The sequence below is a fragment of the Carcharodon carcharias genome, chromosome 10 (genome assembly GCF_017639515.1).
Source record: "Carcharodon carcharias isolate sCarCar2 chromosome 10, sCarCar2.pri, whole genome shotgun sequence".
NCBI classification, from domain to species: Eukaryota; Metazoa; Chordata; class Chondrichthyes; order Lamniformes; family Lamnidae; genus Carcharodon; species Carcharodon carcharias.
The window spans coordinates 127,125,206-127,144,241 of NC_054476.1; the positions used below are offsets into that span (position 1 = coordinate 127,125,206).

The following is a 19,036-nucleotide window of genomic DNA, read 5'->3' on the forward strand; positions in this document are numbered from 1 at the left end:
ATGCTGTTTGAACTGGCCCTCTCCTATCTGCAACAGGTGACACTCTTTGATCTGCTCAAAATTGAACAGCTGGCAAATAACATATGCAACAGTGGGAAGATTCGAGATCCAAATGGGATATGATTTCAAAAGGAAATTGGATGGGCACTTAAGGGAAATAATTTTTCAAGGCTATGGGAATAGAGAAGGAATGAGGCTGACTGTATTGTTCTACAGAGAGCCGGCATGAACTCAATGAGCCTTCTGTACGAGTGGAGGTTCAGCCATGCCATCCCACAAAACCTTCAGGATCAAGCGATTCTTTGCCAAGAAGATGAAGCAAAACCGACCAATTCCGCAGTGGATCCGCATGAAAACTGGCAACAAGATTAGGTACAACTCCAAGGGGAGACACTGGAGAAGGACCAAGCTAGGTCTGTAAAAGGGTTCACCACCACTGGCACACTCCTAGCAACAGTCATCTCTCCCGATCTCCCTCTCTCCTCTGCAGATGGAAGTGCAGGTCTGAGCTAAAACTAACTGGAGAAAAACGTAATTTTTTTGTTTCATATTTTCTATTGTGGAAAATTAAACCAATATAAATCTAAAAGAAAAGCCTCTGTGCAGTGAATTTTGTCATCTCCCACTGGCACATTTGAAGGCAGGGGATGCTCGTAAAATAAAATGGGTGGCCTGCCCACCACCTTTCCACCCACCCCAACATATCTCCCATATTATGGTGGGCGGACAATGCACCAGGCAGCCTGCCCACCCATGGGCCTACTGAGGCATCTTAAGTGGCCAATTAATGGCCACTTAAGAATCTCTTTCTGCCTCCGCCGTAGGTTTGTGTGGCTGGGGAAGGCAGAGGCAAGACGAGCAAATCCCTGACTTACCTAAGTTCAGGATCCATCACTTGTTTATCTTTGTGGACTGCCTGTAATCCCAGCAGGCCTGAATCTTGGAAGGAGTCACATGTGCTGGGGATAAAGGGGAACCAGTGGATGTACTGTTCTTAGATTTCAAGAAGGCATTTGGAAGGCCACATCAAAGTTTATTGCAGAAAATAAAAGCTCATGGTGTAGGGGGTGATATATTGCCATGGATAGAAGATTGGCTAGCTAACAGGAAGCAAAGAGTTGGCATAAATGGGTCTTTTTCTGGTTGGCAGGATGTGACAAGTGGTGTGCCACAGGGATCAGACCTGGGGCTTCAAATTTTTACATTCATATAGATGACTTGGATGAAGGACCGAATGTATGGTTGCTTAATTTGCTGACGACACAAAGATAGATAGGAAAGTAAATTGTGAAGAGGACGTAAGAAGGCTTCAAAGTGACATAGATAGGTTAAGTGAATGGGTAAAGATCTGGCAAATGGAGTATAATGTGGGCAAATGTGAAATCATTCATTTTGGCAGGAAGAATAATAAAGAAGCTTATTATCTAAATGGTAAGAGATTGCAGAGCTCTGAAATTCAAAGAGGTCTGGGTGTCCATGAATCATAAAAGTTGGTATGCAGGTACAGCAGGTAATTAGGAAATCGAATAGAATGTTATAATTTATTGTGAGGTGCATTGATTACAAAAGTAAGGAAGTTATGTTTCAATTGTACAGGGTATTGCTGAGTCCACATCTGGAGTATTGTGTACAGGACTGGTCTCCTTTTTTAAAGAAAGATGTAAATGTGTCAGAAGCAGTTCAGAGAATATTTACTTGATTAATACCAGGAATGGGCAGGTTGTTTTATGAGGAACAGTTGGACAGGTCATGCTTGTACCCACTGGAATTTAGAAGAGTAAGAGGTGACTTAAAGCCTTTAAGATCCTGAAGGCTCTTGACAGGGTGGATGTGGAGATGATGTTTCCTCTTGTGGGAGAATCTAGAACAAGGGGTCACTTTAAAAATAAGGGGTGGCACATTTAAGACAGAGATGAGGAGAAATTTTTTCTCTCAGTGAGTCTTTGGAACTCTCTTCCTCAAAAGGCGGTGGAAACAGTCTTTGAATATTTTTAAGGCAGAGCTAGACAGATCTGATTAACAAGGGAGTGAAATGTTATCAGGGTAGGCAGGAATGTGGGGTTGAGGTTACATTCAGATCAGTCATGATCTTATTGAATGGCAGAGAAGGCTCGAGGGGCCAAGTGGCCTACTACTGCTCCTAATTCGCATGTTCATATGAATCGGGTAGTGACCACTGCTGGGTCACTAGCGGCCACTGACCACAAAGCTACCTGCCAGTCAGATTGGTTGGCAGCTCTTTAGTGTGGGACTTCCTCTCTGATCCAATTAAGGTTGCCCCCAATGTAATATCACTGTGTGGGGCAGATGGGTTTCTGGTCAGTGTGGTGTCGACAGACTCTTCATTCAGTGGGGCTAGCAGGTAAACTGTCCCACCCTTAAAATCCATCCCTATGACTCTATCACACTGCGATAATACAAATTGTTTAAATGAGATGCTTGTAGTTATAGGGGATCGGCAATTGCATTAAATATAAAGTAAAACATGAAGATATAGGAGAGAATGAATCACTCTGGATAAAGTTAAATAAGAGATTGCTGGTGGGATTGCTACAGGTACAAGATTAAACTACTCCAATATTTCACGGGAAAGTAAAAAGAGCATCGATGTGCAGAAGGAATATTTTGTTCCAGTATCCTTCCATCTCCAAAAATGATGGACATGCAGCAACAAATCCATTTCAGATGGGGTGTCTTCACATGGCACGCCTTTGCTGATGGCTGAAGAGGCCAATCCTTGAGAAAAAGGTTCTGCCTCAAGTGACATATATGAAGCTACGAAGTGTTGTTGTGGATTGTTGTTTTCAGTGTTGGCATCTTCTGACAAGCTGCTGTAGCTATTGGTCATCATGGTGGTGCATGCCAATCCACAGGAGGTGTCGCCATTTTCCTCTGTTGTCAGCTAGTGACTCCCAGGTGCAATAATCAACATCTAATTCCTTCATGTCACCATTGCAAGCGACCTGTGTGGCATTAGTGCAGAGGAAAGGTACATGTGGGTGCACAGCCCATGTGGCATTACTCCGAGGAGGGGTGCACATGGAGAGATGTGAAACCATATCATGAAATCACTCAGTCATACTGGCTGATGCAATGCCAGGATCCCAAATTTGGCCAACACATGTACAGGCAAGATCTTTATTAATCACTCCTGAAACAGCAAGCATTATGAAGCTGTATGGGCCCTAGCCTGGGGCTTTACAAAGGGTCATTCAACAAGTTACAGGTGAGGTGTTTTTGACTTCCTTTAGCTAAGACAGAGTTTGTTGAAGCACTGTGTTGAGTTGTTGGAGCTATATTTGCAGTATACAGTAAGGGAGGAAAGGTCTGTGCCTTACGTAGGTGTGGTGTTGGGGGGTTGTTGCAGTACTTTTGGGCTGTAACATGACCAGGACTTGGAGAAAAGAGACAGAGGGAGGAAGCTCTACAAGCAGGGAGAAGAGGCAGGACTCCCCATAGAAGGCCCTACTCACCAAAGGTGTTCCATAGCACCATTCCTACTCAGCAAGGAGCCAGGAGCAGTGCCTGAGGAGGCTATGGTATGTGAAAGAAGTCATCACAAAATTGTGCCACATCCTTCACACCAAGTGGAGACTCAAAGCAGGGTGAGGACAGCCCTCCCAATAGTCACAAAGGTCACCATCGCTATAAGATGGTGCAGGTGAAATCCACAACATATCCCAATTTGTTGTTCATCGATGCATCAGGCAGGTCACAGAGACACTGCATGCAGGGGGGAGGGGACTTCACCCTATTCTCCCTGAAGGGAAATAGGAGGATGAAAGAGTATGTGGATTCGCCATGATATCGTGCTTCCTGATGGTGCAGAGTACAATGTGGCTCTGTGAGCTCCCCACATCAATAAGGAGCGATACAGGAACCAGAAGGACTACCACCCTCTTAATGTGCAGTCTATGTGCGACCATACCTAGAAGTTCATCTTACTGAATGCTCACTATCATTAAGGGGAGGCAGTGGCATAGTGGTATTATCACTGGACTAGCATTCCAGAGACCCAGCATATAGCTCACCATGGCAGATGGTGAAATTTGAATCCAATAAAAATCTGGAATTAAAAGTCTGATGATGAGCATGAAACCATGGCCGTTTGTAAAAACCCATCTGGTTCACTAGTATCTTACCGGGAAGGAAATCTGCTGTCCCTACCAGGTCTGGCCTACATGTGACTCCTGACCCACAGCAATGTGGTTGACTCTTAGTGTCCCCTGAACAAGGGCAATTAGGGATGGGCAGTAAATGCTGGCTTAGTATCCCATGAACAAATATTTAAAAAATCATTGAAGCAGCGCATTATATTTATCCCATGCCAGTCTGCACTTCGGGCCTCCAAGACGGACTAGAGAATGGCTGCTCAGTGACAAGGGCTATACCTTCTACATATAGCTGATCATGCAACGTCAAAGGGCTATAGACGAAAGTCATGGAGTGACCTGAAACAACTTGGAGCAAGTCATCGGTCTTCCCAAACAATGGTTTTGATGCCTAGATCGCTCAGGAAACTCTACAAGGTGTGCCAGAGGTGTCCATGTTTGTGGTGAAATGTTGCATCCTCCACAATCTTGTCATCTTGTCGTTCTGAAGGTTCAACCAGGAGCTCATGGGACCTGGAGGCCAGCTTGAGAGGAGAAGGAAAGGAAAGACAAGGAAGAAGAAGAGGATGAGGAAGAGGCAGAGAGGAGACTACAACTGCCTTTTGCAACTGCATGAAGTGACGGGGGCCACATTCTGAGACTTTGCTCAAGCCGCAGAACCACCCCACGCTAACATTCCCTAACAATACATCCAACAGACTCCCCGTCACACAGTCCCCTTGGCCAACATCATTCAATAAAGGCCAACAGCAAAAAACCTTAATTCAACAACTTTATGTAGCAACACATCAATAATACAAAACAAAATAGGTAAATAACCTTTGTCTGTTCCCTTAATGTCTGTTTTGCAGGCGCCTTTGCCCGGCCTAGTGCTCCTAAGCAGTGTTACTCCAGTGGCTGCAGCATGACAGATGAAAAGCTCCTGATTTTCAATGTGAGAGACTGCAAATGACCTTGCAGGATACCCTCCAGCAGTTCTGGGCCTTGAGGGTCTGACTAAGCAGTTCCATCTTGGACATGAGTGGCAGGTGTCTGGGTTGGCCAACTGAAAGGCAGCAGCAAGGACAGCGGCGGAGTGACCGTAATGGGAGTAAAAATACTATTATCCTGAGAGAGGAAAGCAGGTTGGTTCTTCACAGTGCCACTGTCACTCACATGGGATTGCACCTCAACAAATCTTGTATTCTGCTGGAGCACAGATTTCTGGACTGCTGTAAAAGCCTGCCTGCCACTCTAAGCACTGAGATCCACATCTATGATGGCAGAAATGTGAGTCTGAATAGCAGCAAGGGTGGATCTAATGAGCCTGAGCTTCCACTGCTGCACTGGGACATCAGGAGGCCTCCTCCTATATTACAGTTGAAGCTGAGACAGGGGCCAGCAGATGCTGTATCATGGGTGGGTCTGGTGGTGCTGCCATGGAGATGCTCACTCCTTCCATGTTGGAAAGAATGGACTCCAAGCTCTGGGTGATGTCCTTTGCCATATTGAAGTTGAACTCCTCCATGTTCCCAGCCAGAGACTGGTGTGCATCATCATCATCAACATTTTCCAGTGATCCACCTCAATGAGGCTCTCATCTGAGTTCCCTGCAGAAAATTCAGGGAATTTGCATGCAAATTATCTTTTCCCCCTTGCCTGGCTGTAGCTCACTCATGCCTACTCAGCACATGCTAATCCTGACTCTACAAAAACCTCAAAGGTTTGTGCAGTGCCAATATCTGATTGGGCAGCTGCAAGTGTAAGGTCAAGTGACAGTGCCCCCTCTTCATTCTTTTGCTTGTCTTATTCCTCATGGCTCTGTGAAGGCTGAGCAGGCATCAGTTCTTGGCCATCTGAAAGCACAACAGCATAAGGGGACGGTTGAGGTGAGGGAGATGGTGGGAGTTTCATGCTCATACATTCTACAATTCCTATGTCATGGCACCTTCCAGGATAATGTTGAGGGCTGAGTGGAGAAGGTGAATAAGGCAGCAACTGACTGTCATCCTCAATGGTCCCAGCAGCACCGGGTGCCACTGGCTCTCTGGCATTAGTACTGATAATTCTATTAACCATCTCCTCAAGCGCACTGAGGGGATTAATCCATGCTGGTCTTCCACCTGTCCTGTGGGTTTCCTGCCTGTTGTGTGCCACCTTCTCTTGCAAGAGAGAGCACAGAACGTTAATGACTGTCTGTCACTGTGCTTGAGTGATATGGCTGCATAGTTGTGGGCTAGCAGAGGAATGAAGTGGAGTGTGTGTGTGGCTGATATGATTGGAAGGTATATGTGGCTAAGGTTTAGAATAAGGATGCTAGGGGTGAGTCCTGACAGTGTGTTTCAGAGTGAGTGTTGGGGACATGGAACATTGACCAGTACGAAAGGTGGATGGTGTGTGAATCTGAGATGTGATGAACAGGTTACATTCACTCACATTGACTAGCCGAGCGAAGCCAATAAACATTTTTCTCCATTGTTGTCGTGTGCTCACGGTGATACTGGGCCCTTGGCCCCTGCTCCCATTCCCTTCTGAGGATGTGCCTCAGTCTTCCTGACCCCCGCTGGAAACATGGCCTCTGCGTGTCACCAGTGCCCCCAGAGCAGCATCACTGAAGCAGAGGCACTGTCCCAGACACATTGCAACATTCCCCTTCAGTCTCAGTCTTCTACAGTTTTGCCGCCATTAGTGCAGCTTCTATTTGTAGAGGCTGCACCTTGATGTAGCCTGGAGCATATGATTTGCTCACAATGTTCAGAGGCTGCCAACAGTGCTATGGAGAGGAGTGCAGCACAGGGACAAGCTATAATCATGAAAATGAGATGGAAGCACCAAAATTACACACTCCCAACCTCCATTGGAATCAGTGCAGGAATGGTGTGAATTTTGAGGTAAACCAACTTCTCGCCCCAAAAAAGTTGGAGCAAGCAAGAGGACTTTTAAGAGAATTAAGCAAGTATAAGATATTAGAATTGACAAGGCTATGGAAATAAATGACAAAAAAGGCAAGTACATCAAGGGACATAGAATATCAACAACAACAACTTGTATTTATACAGAACCTTTAACATAGTAAAACATCTCAATCTACTCTTCAAGACATAATCAAGCAAAAATTGATGCCAGGCCAAAGAGGGAGGCATTAGGACATTTGATCAAAAACTTGGTCAAAGAGGTAGGATTTTAAGGACTGTCTTATCAGAGGAGAGTGGTGAAAGCAGAGAGGTTTAGGGAGGGAATTTCAGATTTTGGGGCCTAGGCAGCTGAAGGCACAGTCACCAATGGTGGGATGAAAGGAGTCAGGGATGCGCAAGGATCCATCTTTGGAGGAACACAGTGTTCTTGGAGGGTTGAAGGAGGTCACAGAGATAGGGTGGTGGGGGTGGCGGGTGGCGGTGGGGGATGAGGCCATGCAGTAATTTGAACACAAGAATGAGAAGTTTGAGGCTTTGATGGACTTGGAGACAATGCAGGTTAACAAGCACACAGGTGACGGCGACTACACTGCCACTGTCTACAAAGCACATTTCTTCACCTGATACTCCAGCAATTGAGCTGAATCACCATGCCAAAGAATCTTTGTACTTTGCAGGGGCAGTGGTTACAACAGCAAGGTAAAGTGTTGTAGACAGGGTCAGTGATTGTGAGGGTATGATCAATTATGCACAAGGTGGTTCAGTACCCCATCTTAAATTCTTCTTGATCTGTGATTGAAATGTTGTGACTAGGTGATGGTTACTGTCATCCTTTTTCCAATTTACACAAAATAGTTATCAGAGCAATATGGCATTATTGATCTTTCAGCCATTCATCGGAAAATGAAATATGGGGGCAAAACTTATGTACTATTCAAATTGCCCATCTGCAAATAAGTCTCATACACTTTGGCATAAATCCCCACAAATTGAGCAGGTGCTTCTACACTGGAGTTTATGGTCAAACTGCGGCATGAAAACAAATGCTAGCCAGCATTGAAATACTGAAAAGTTCCTGTGAGTGTGGTAAGCCAGCCCCATTTGTTGGTGAGCTATGATTGGCTGAACCAATGCCTGACTACTGCTTTTCAGCAGTTTGTGGTATTTGCACAAACTTTCCACTGACATAGGTGAGATGTGTTATCTACCACAGCATCAGGGCCAACCAATGAGAGGCGGTAGTATCAAAGGCAGCAGCAACTTCATAGTACAACTCCTACTTTCAAGATCTCTCAATGTAAAGAAACACCAGCTACAGCCTCTTTAAATGTATTTCAGAGGGTAGGCGGTGGTGTTGTGGCATTGTCACTGGACTACTAATCCACAGACCCAGGATAATTCTCCGGGGCCCCCTCACCCCTACCCTCAGCTGATGAATCAGTACTCCTCCATGTTGAACACCACTTGGAGGAACCACTAAGGTTGGCAAGGGCACAGAAAGTACTCTGGGCGGGGTCCATTACCAAGAGTGACTTGGTAGCACCACTACAGATCTAGCAGGCCGAGTCCTAAAGGACATGGCTGCTAGTCTGGGTCTGCGGCACGTGGTAAAGGAACCAACAAGAAGGAAAGAGCACACTTGACCTCATCTTCACCTACCTGCCTGCTGCAGATGCATCTGTCCATGACAGTATTGGTAGGACTGACCACCAGACAGTCCTTGTGGAGTCAAAGTCACAATGAGGATGCTCTCCATCATGTTGTGTGGCATTAGCAATGTGCTAAATGGGATAAATTTCAAACAGACCTAGCAACTCAAGACTGGGCATCCATGAGGCCATCAGCAGCAGCAGAATTGTTCTCAACCAGAATCTGTAACTTCATGGCCCGGCATATCCCCCACTCTACCATTACCAACAAACCAGGGAATCAACCCTGATTTAATGAAGAGTGCAGGAGGGCATGCCAGGAGCAGCATCAGGCATACCCAAAAATGAGGTGTCAACCTAGTGGAGCTACAACACAGGAGTATTTGCATGCCAAACAGAATAAGCTGCAAGCGACAGACAGAGCTAAGTGATTCCATAACCAACTGATCAGATCTAAGCTCTGCAGTCCTGCCACATCCAGTCATGAATGGTGGTCGGCAATTAAACAACTCACTGGAAGAGAAGGCTCCACAAATACACCATCCTCAATGATGGGGGAGCCCAGCACACCAGTGCAAAAGATAAGACTGAAACATTTGCAACAATCTTCAGCCATAAGTGCTAAGTGGCTGATCCATTGTGGCCTCCTCTGGAGGTCCCCAGCATCACAGATGCCAGTCTTCAGCCAATTCGATTTTCCCTATATGATTTCAAGAAACGGCTGAAGGCACTGGATACTGCAAAGACTATGGGCCCTGACAATATTCCGGCAATAGTGCTGAAGACTTTGTGCTCTTGACGCACCCCTAGCCAACCAGTTCCAATACAGCTACAACACTGGCATCTACCCAGCAAGGTGGAAAATTGCCCAGGCATGAAATATACACAAAGAGAAGGATAAGTCCACCCGGCCAGTTATCACCCCATCAGTCTACTCTCGATCATCAGCAAAGTGATGGAAGGAGTCATCAACAGTGCTATCAAGCGGCACTTGCATAGCAATAACCTGTTCACTGATGTTCAGTTTGGGTTCCGCCAGGGTCACTCAACTCCTGACCTCATTACAACCTTGCTTCAAACATGAACAAAAGAGCTGAACTCCCAAAATGAGGTGAGAGTGAGTGCCATTGACATCAAGGCTGCATTTGACCAAGTGTGGCATCAAGGAGACCCAGCAAAACTGGAGTCAATGGGAATCAGACGGAAAACTATCCGGCGGTTGGAGTCTAACGTAGCACAAAGGAAGATGGCTGTCGTTGTTGGAGGCCAATCATCTCAGTTCCAGGACATCACTGCAGGAGTTCCTCAGGGTAGTGTCCTAGGCCCAACCATCTTCAGCTTCTTCATCAATGACTTTCCTTCCATCATAAGGTCAGAAGTGGGGATGTTCACTGATGATTGCACAGTGTTCAGCACCATTTGTGACTCCTCAGATACTGAAGCAGTCCATGTCCAAATGCAGCAAGACCTGGATAATATCCAGGCTTAGGATGACAAGTGGCAAGTAACATTCGCACCACACAAGTGCCAGGTAATGACCATCTCCAACAAGAGAGAATCCAACCATTGCTCCTTGATAGTCAATAGCATTACCATCACTGAATCCCCCACCATCAACCTCCTGGAGGTTAACATTGACCAGAAAGTGAACTGGACTAGCCATATAAACTGGACTAGCCATACAAGAGCAGGTCAGAGGCTAGGAATCTTGCGACGAGTAACTCACCTCCTGACTCCCCAAAGCCTGTCCACCATCTACAAGGCACAAGTCAGGAGTGTGATGGAATACTCTCCACTTACCTAGATGAATGCAGCTCCAACAACACTAAAGAAGATCGACACCACCCAGGACAAAGAAGCCCACTTGATTGGCACCTTATCCACAAGCATTCGCTCCCTCCATCACCGACGCACAGTGGCAGCAATATGTACCATCTACAAGTTGCACTGTGGGAATTCATCAAGGCTCTTTAGACAGCACCTTCCAAACCCATGACCTAGATCTAGACTATGATCGAGAAGGACAAGGGAAGCAGACATATGGGAACACCACCACTTGCAAGTTCCCCTCCAGCCACACACCCTCCTGACTTGGAAATATATCGCCGTTCCTTCACTGTCGCTGGGTCAAAATCCTGGAACTCCCTCCCTAACAGCATTGTGAGTGTACCAACAAGGCAGCTCACCACCACATTCTCAAGGGTAATTAGGGGAAGGAGATAAATGCCGGCCTAGCCAGCGATGCCCATATCCTGTGAATGAATTTTTTAAAAATCCTTTTTAAGAAGTGCCAACATTGTTGGAAAATGCAGTATATGAAGGGATTGTGTATTTCAGATTTCCTGGAGCCTAGTACAGCACCCACTCTGTATCAGGATGCTAAAGTCATGTGTGTGGGTACTGATGTTGAAAGGGATCTGTACACATTCTGCAACTTCCTTCCTCTGCTACCTCCTCAGGAAAGAAGGCTTGTTAGTTGTCTACACTACATACCCCTGCTAATGTATTTCCAAAATATTTTTTTAATGGCTACAAGCCTATGTCAATATTGCTTGAAAAGACAGCCTGGTAATAGCAGTTAACAGCTGTTAATGTACCCAATACAAATTATCTTGAGGTACTTGGCCACTGATTTGCTAACATCAGTGCTCTGGAGTATTGGGTCACAAATTTGTTAATTTGTGGGAATGAGAAGTGGTATGGGCACATAGCCAGCCACATTGTAATTTAACAAGCAAAGAGCGTTGTGAGATGCTGGGCTTAAGGTTTGATCCCTTACTTCAGTGACATCCTGACCTCAGTAACTCTTGTTGGAATATCCTGAGCAGAAGCCAATGGATCTCCAGATGGAGGGACAGTTGCCTTAGGCAACAATCATGCGTTATCTATTGACAAGTTCAAATAAATATTAGCAGGTATTCAAAGACAGATTGACTGCCTTCCCTCTTGGCTTCCACCAGTGCACGATCCAGAAGACTAAGGAAGACTCAGAAAAGAACTGAAGGACTGTTTATCCCCAGAATATTGAAGTTCTTTTTCTCTCATCATTTATGAAGTATACAAAGAGCACTGACCAAGAACTGACAACAACTGTTGATCTCAACTCATCCATGGGAACCAAACCTACACCCTTGAGCAATATGCAACCCTTGACTACACCTATGATTTTCCAGTGGGTCAGTCAGTGCTTACAAGGATCTGCCAGGGTCTCAGTACATTTAGTCCTATATGTGGCCCCTTAGGCTTCATGATGTACAACTTTTGTGGTCCTCAAAGGCAAATACTTAGACATCTCTGTAAAGTGACTTACCCTAGGCAGAGCCTTGTTTGTTTATCATCACCATTTGATTCCAATAATGAAGCCAGTTTTCAGTTTAGCCAACCAGTCTGGAAAATCTTGGCCTACTCTTAAATCTTTAGCTATTGATCATTTATCAAATATATTCAGCAAATCAATGCTTTAGCATACAGTGGATATGATGCAACCAATAGCAGTTCACATCAAAGGAGCATAAGAACAGGAGTAGGTCATTTGGCCCCTTAAGCCTGTTCTGGCATTCAGTTGGATGGTGGCTGATCTGTGTCTCAACTCTATTTGCTTTTGCTCCAGGTCCCTTAATGCCAAAGCCTACCAAACATTTATCCATCTCAATTTTAAGTTTTCAAGTAATTTAGCCTCAAAAGCTTTTTCAGGGAGAGGACTCCAGATTTCCAAATAAAAGGTAGGAAGACAGTAATGGTAGGCAAAAAATTCAGATAATTTGTTTTCAATCTGATGAGTCCAAGATTTCTAAACTTCCCTCATAAACATTGAGGCCGGAGCATACAAAAGCAAGGAAGGTATTTTAAGCCTTTATAAAACACTGGTTAGACTGCAGCTGCAGTAATGTGTCCAATTCTGTTCTCCACACATTAGGAAGGATGTCAAGGATGATGAGAAGAATTACTAGAATGGCACCAAAGATGAGGAGCTTCAGATACATGGAGGGATTAGAGAAGCAGGGAATGTTTTGAAAGAGTGGCTGTAGGGTCAGTAACCAGGAGATGCAGATTTATGGTAATTGGCAAAAGAAGCAGAGGTGAGATAAGGAGAATTTTTGTTATGTAGCGAGTTGTTATGATCCAGAATATACTTCTTGAAGGTTGTGGTGGAAACAGGTTTGATAATAATTTTCATAAGGAAATTGGATAAATATTCAAGGGGGAAAAATATTCAAGGCTACACGGAAAGGGCAGAGAAATGGGGCTAATCAAATAGCTCTTTCGTAGAGTCCTGATAATACTTACTTAACATAGAAAAGCCAAGAGCTAATCTTAGGTCTAATATATGCTGGAAAGTTTTGTTAAGGCTATCAGCTTGTATCAGTCCAATAGATTAGTGCTCAGTCCCATAATCATAGCTCAAAAATTAACCTTTCTAACCTCTATTGTACCAATCTGTTATACCAGCACTCTAACCCATTCAGAATACAACCTCTATATCCCCTTTTCTATCATATGATCTAAACAAGTCCTATGTCTTAACAAGAAGCAACATTTTTAAAACAGGTTTGGTTCTTCAGATAAAGTAAAAGATCTACATTGCTTCCTGTTGGGCTCTTTAAGACCTTTTCAGAAGTCAGAAATCTCCTTATGCAGCAAAGACTAAATAAAACTACGCACTGTGGTGAGGAAGAGATAAGTTAGTAAAAGACTGACTCGTCTAAAGTGGATGTGCAAACTGCTCTGAATAGAGCCCTGCTGACCTCAAACGTCAAGTAATTTAGATCTACACCACATGTAACACAGAAGAGAGCAGGGGCTATGTTGTCTATCTAAAGTACTGCTGCATTTTACTATAAGATTTATCTATTTTCGGAAAATAAAAGAAGCAGAGAGTGTGTAAGGAAATTAATACGGAAATGGAGAGAGGGGTGCAGGCAGAGGGGTGCAGGTATGTGGACCTGCTTCATTATTTAATGGCATCATTTTCATGAAAGGTATTGATAAATTGCTTCTTCTTTTGAGGGAGAGGAAAGATAAAGGAGTTGCAACCCATTTTCCTAACTAGGACATAGCATGTAAGTTCTGCAAAGATACATTTCAAAGCATCATTATGAAAAATAAAAATAAGTTTGCCAAACACTTTTTTCATGGAAATGGTACTTTTTTGATATTCATTTAACAGTTTGTTGTGCTTTTTAACTAAGACATAACAGGATGATGTGTATCTTTTATCAGTGTGTAAACTAGATATTATTAACTGGCAGCTTTTAATGCATAGGGCCTATTCTACTTGTGGGTTAAGAGTCATGTTAGTTTCAGTCTGTTCAAATGATCCTATTTGCCTACTGCTTTGCAAAATAGGTACACAATCCACTAAAAGCCAGTGCACAGGGATAACAAATAATCAGAAAGGCTAGAGGAATGTTGGCGATTATTTCAATGGGGCTGAGATGCAATGAGAGGAAGTGATGCTTTAGTTGTACAGAGCCTTGGTAAGATCCCCGCTGGAGTACTGCATACAGTTTCAGGGTGGGAAGGCGATGAGGCTGGACATGTCAGACAGCCAATGGAGGTAGGAGATCATTAAACCTCTAGGAAAACATGCAACTGGCAGGGAACACTGTGTGCTCAAATTTATACATTTCTGAAGCAAAGACAATAGTTTGGAAAAGTGAACTGAAAACATTTTGAGGATTATAATGGATAACTCCCGAAAAAAGGGCCAAGGCATCACAGTAAGTGATTAAGTCACATATGTTCATTGCATTGCTAGCATCAGTTTAGATGATTGCTGCTTGCAGCCAGCGCTACCGGAACTGTGCATTGGCTGCAATCATCAGCGGAGGACCTGCTATTGTGGGTGTCTAGCCCTATTTAAAGATAGCTTCCACTTCCAGGAGTGATGCATTGTAGCTGGAAGAAGGGATGGGAATCATTTGAGAACTGAATCTGTGCTGTGAAAAATTGAAAATTGGCTGAACATGTGAGAGAATGAGCTCCAAGGTATTCTAATAGTGAACTGTAGGTCATGGTAACAGTTGTGGAGAGAAGGAGGTTTGTCATGGCCAGAGGCCCTCCAGATCTATGTTATTGGTATCGCTCAGAAATAATCTGATCATGTGGAGCCCTGGCAGAAAGGGGCTGTTTAAATTGTACCTTGTCATCTCTTCCTCCACGTACTCTTACACTTCTTTCTTCTCTTCCTTTTATTTCTGCCCCTTAGCTTCTTGTCTAGTCGGTGGTGGTAAGGGCTGTTCCCTTATAATAGCCAGATTGTGCAGCATGCAGCATACTACCACAAATCTTAATCCCCACTCAGCTGAGTACTGCACGGTTCCTCCAAAGTGGTTCAAGCAGTGGAAATGTTGCTTGAGGACATCAGTGATGTGTCCCATAATGTTTCTTGTGGCAGCTTAGCTCTCAGTGTGCATATGTGCATGTGTTCAAGAGTCATGTCAACACTTCTCACCCAGAAATTAGCCTTTGACTTGCTGTGGTGGTTCAAACACAGGTGGAACAGAGAACCGCTGAACATTGAAAGAATCGTAACCACTGCCAGGATAACGGATATTCACCTGCGCAATCTGTCGGCTGTGGTTGAACATCAGCTACAAATTGAGTGAATGGAATCTCAGCTGAGAGACAAACTAGACCAATGAGACAAGAGGCAACATGTGGAGGCTCTGTCTAAAAGAGAAGGGGGCAAAGAGTGGTACATTTTGAGCAGAGTCCCCACTTCGAGTTGTCTGCTCAAATGCGATTCTGATGCCTGGACCAAGATCATGAGGCACTGCAGTAGGCACTGGCTTGGGTATCCCTGATTGTTGTAGTCTTTTGCACCCTTCACGACCTTGTGCTCCAGGGTGGGGAGGTCCTGGCAGAAGTGAATCTTGTTGACCAGCCATTATCCTCAGATAAAAAAATCAGATGAGGAATTGGGAGAGGATCAGGAGGATCTAGATCGGTCTGCCATTCCACCTAAGGACCAAAAGGGATTGGGTGTCAGGGAGACTAGGGCAGCTCTAATACTGAGGTGCTTCTCCTGAGGATGTGGAAGTCTTTATACACCATTAGCAGCACTCCTCAATCTCCCACTCTGCGACCCCAATGACCATTCCAAACCAACACCCCCAAGGACAGCATTGCATTGTGTAATGGCTAAGGAACCTCAGAAGACCCGCGACCACTCAAACATCACCAAGCGGCTACAGGCTTGCTGCTCTTTGAACTACTATTTAACCACAACTATGACACGTAGATACATATGGTCACATGCATTTAATAAAGGTTCTCAAGGCAATATCTCACACAGAAAACCAACTTAAATGAACAACCGGATGACCCATGTGTGTCTATTGCAATTTTCAAAATTCTTCTACGTGTTCTGCGCCATGGTGTTCTCCCTTCACCATCAGCTGTGCTGAAGGCAGGCTGCTAACCTTGATGCACCTTTGCCTCTGATGACCTAGGCGGGCATCCTCTGATGGCCTGAGGCTGTGCCTGGCATTGTGAGGGACTCCTGCAGAGTGGCAGGAGCTTCCTGTGTAGCCACGGCACCCTGAGACACCGGTGTCACTGACAGAGGGGCAGAGGAGCTGCTGTCACCATCGGGAGCACCTTGAGAAGATCCGTCTTTGTGAGGTCCAAAAAAACCTCCTTGCTTACCTGAGAGGAATGAGGATTTGGTGGAGACCCCAGGTGCCTCCTCCCCCTTTTGCATTGCCACTGCCTGCTTGCGCTCAGTAACCATGCAATGGTCTGCAACTTTGCATGTATACCCAGCATCCCTTGAATCTGTTGCTGGTTCTGGCTCTCCAATGAGAGTAGCCATTCTCTCAGTGGAGGAAGCCAGGTGTGCAGATAAGAGGGAGATCCCAACACTTATGGCCTGGGTGAACCCCTCCACTGTCCTTGCCAGGGCGCATAAACCCAGTGGAATCTCCATCAGATCTTCACACATCTCTCCGTGTACATCCAGCAACTGCAGCCTTACTGACAATTTCGGAAGATTGTCACCAGCCTGGGGTCATTAGCAAGCTGGACTGTCAGGTCTCCAACAGTTAGTCTGCAGCTTGTGTAGTGTTCAAACCAGCTGGTGTTGGATGATGTGTGTGTGTCCATTGAGGCGCGAGTATCTGAGCTGGTGGAAGGTTTGGAAGGATGGGATGGTGCCCCATCTGTGGTCCCCTTTTCTTTCTCAGGGGTCAATGCCTGTCTCTTGAGAGTGGTGGCTGATAACTGACCTTTTGGAGAAAACAGAAAGATGAGTATTGCTCTACACTGCAGATGAAGACAGAAATGAGATCAACGCATCTCAGACACTTTTGCCATGACATAAAGTGATGTCCTCCCAGCCTTTTAGCTAAAACATACTCATCCCTTCACATTCATCCCAGCCACATAGCCATTCCCCCAGACCAAGCGGTGGTCCCTCAGATTCTCAAATCCACCCTCCCTTGCTGGCACAAACTCCAATGGATCTGCACCCCTCGCAACTGGCAGCCTGCAGGATATCCTCTTCCATCTCAATCATAATTTCACTTCTCCACCAGTTCTCACCCTGTCCTTGGCATTATAGGCTCTGTTCCCTTGCAAAGACAATGGAAGAATGATGAGTTCCATATCTGGAGAGGTTAAATCTTCATGGTGGGGTCCACAACCTAGTGTCTCAATCATCCACACAGCAGTGTTCCTTGCATGCCACCCTACTTTTCCCAACCCTAGCCCCACCCCAATCCCCCAGTCAGTCAGGGTGATGAGGATCCTTGAGTTGCCATTCTGGCCACATGCCAGTTATCCATTTCCATGACAACTACTTCCCATGCACATCACCCACATACCTTCCCATCTCTGTGTGCCAAGATCAACAGTTTGATTTTTCACTCACCTTTGCAGAAAGGAGAAAGTCTTTCACCCATCTCCGGCACTGTAGCCAGGTCCTCTGGATGACTCCATGGTTACTGATCTCCTTTGTGACCTCCATCCAGACTGGCCTCATGGTCTGATGAGGAGATGTCCTCTTCCTATCCTGTGGTATATGAAACTCCTGCCATTCAGTCACAGCCTGGAGGAGGACATGGTGGGAATCATCATCAAATGGTGGAGCCACTCAGCATTTCACATCCTTCATTACTCCTGGCAGCCGACTGGTACTTAATCGTGATGGGAACATGGGGCTAGGCAGGAGCAGGTGCGCCGCACACTTCCGTATCATTGTCATGAGTCCACTGTGACCTTTAAAATTCAAAATAGAATCATTAAATCACAGAAGGTCGTCATTTGGCCCATCGAGTCCATGCCAGCTCTTTGCATCAGTCTCATTCCCCCACTTGATCCCTGTAACCCTGCAAGTTCATTTCCCTTAAATGCTCATCCAATTTCCTTCTGAAATCATTGCTCATCTCCGCTGTATCACCCTTAGAGGCAGCGAGTTCCAGTTCATTACCACTCGCTATGTAAAACATTTCTTCCTCACATCCCCCCTACATCTCTGCCCAAAACCTTAAATTTATGTACTCCAGTCCTTATATCATTAGCTAACTGAAACAGCTTATTTTTGTCTACCTTGTCTAAACCTGTCATGATCTTGGGCACTTCTATTAAATCTCCCCTTAATTTCCTTTGCTCCAAGGAGAAAAACACCAGCTTCTCCAATCTAACCTAATGGCTAAAATCCCTCATCCCTGGAACTATTCTGATAAATCCCCTCCACATCCTCCCAAGGACCATTACATCCTTCCTAAAGTGCGTTAACCAGAACCGGACACAATTATAAAGGTGCAGCATAACTTTCCTGATTTTGTGCCACATAGCTCTATTTATGAAGCTTGAGTTTCCATCTGTTTGCTAACTATACGCTCTGAATACGTCCTGCCACATTCAAAGATCTATGCACACGAACTCCCTGGTTTCCCTATCCAGGGATGCATCGCAGAGCCATCGGGCAGCCTTCCCTTGTTCCCTCTGTCAACTAACTGGATCTCTTAACATTTGTAGAATGCCTCCACTCCAAACCTTGCAAAGTCCCTTTAAATAGCGAACCTTGAACAGTCAGGTGTGGGTTGTCATCACGCCATCTGCTTTAATTGATCTGGAAACCTGGAAGTGGGATGCTAATGCTATTGTTCAGTTAAAAAGCCATTAAAAAGCACCCTCTGCTCAAACTTCTGAGTTCCTGACACACTGCCAGTTTGTCCCACTGCAAATGGGTTGAAATGTTAAAATTCAGCCCCATAGGTCTCTTGTTGGGCTTCTTCCGCCATTGAATTTTTTTTCAAAAATATACTTTATTTATAAAATTTGTAAAAGTACATTGCATAACATGAGAGCTTCAAATTTGACAATGTGTAAAGTGCAATACAGATCTGTTTCTTTCAATATAGTACAAGGTGCCTCA

At 45.1% G+C, this 19,036-nt stretch overlaps 1 protein-coding gene across 1 annotated transcript; it reads left to right on the plus strand.

Moving 5' to 3' along the window:
* The first annotated feature begins 230 nt into the window (after positions 1 to 230).
* On the plus strand, positions 231 to 421 carry LOC121283574 (60S ribosomal protein L39-like). The gene has a single exon (XM_041198324.1). The coding sequence runs from the start codon at positions 266 to 268 to the stop codon at positions 419 to 421; it is 156 nt and encodes a 51-aa protein (XP_041054258.1). The 5' UTR covers positions 231 to 265.
* The last annotated feature ends 18,615 nt before the right edge of the window (positions 422 to 19,036 follow it).

Coding starts and splice junctions, on each gene's coding strand:
- LOC121283574 (XM_041198324.1), top strand. CDS start 266: ATGCCATCCCACAAAACCTTCAGGATCAAGCGATTCTTTGCCAAGAAG.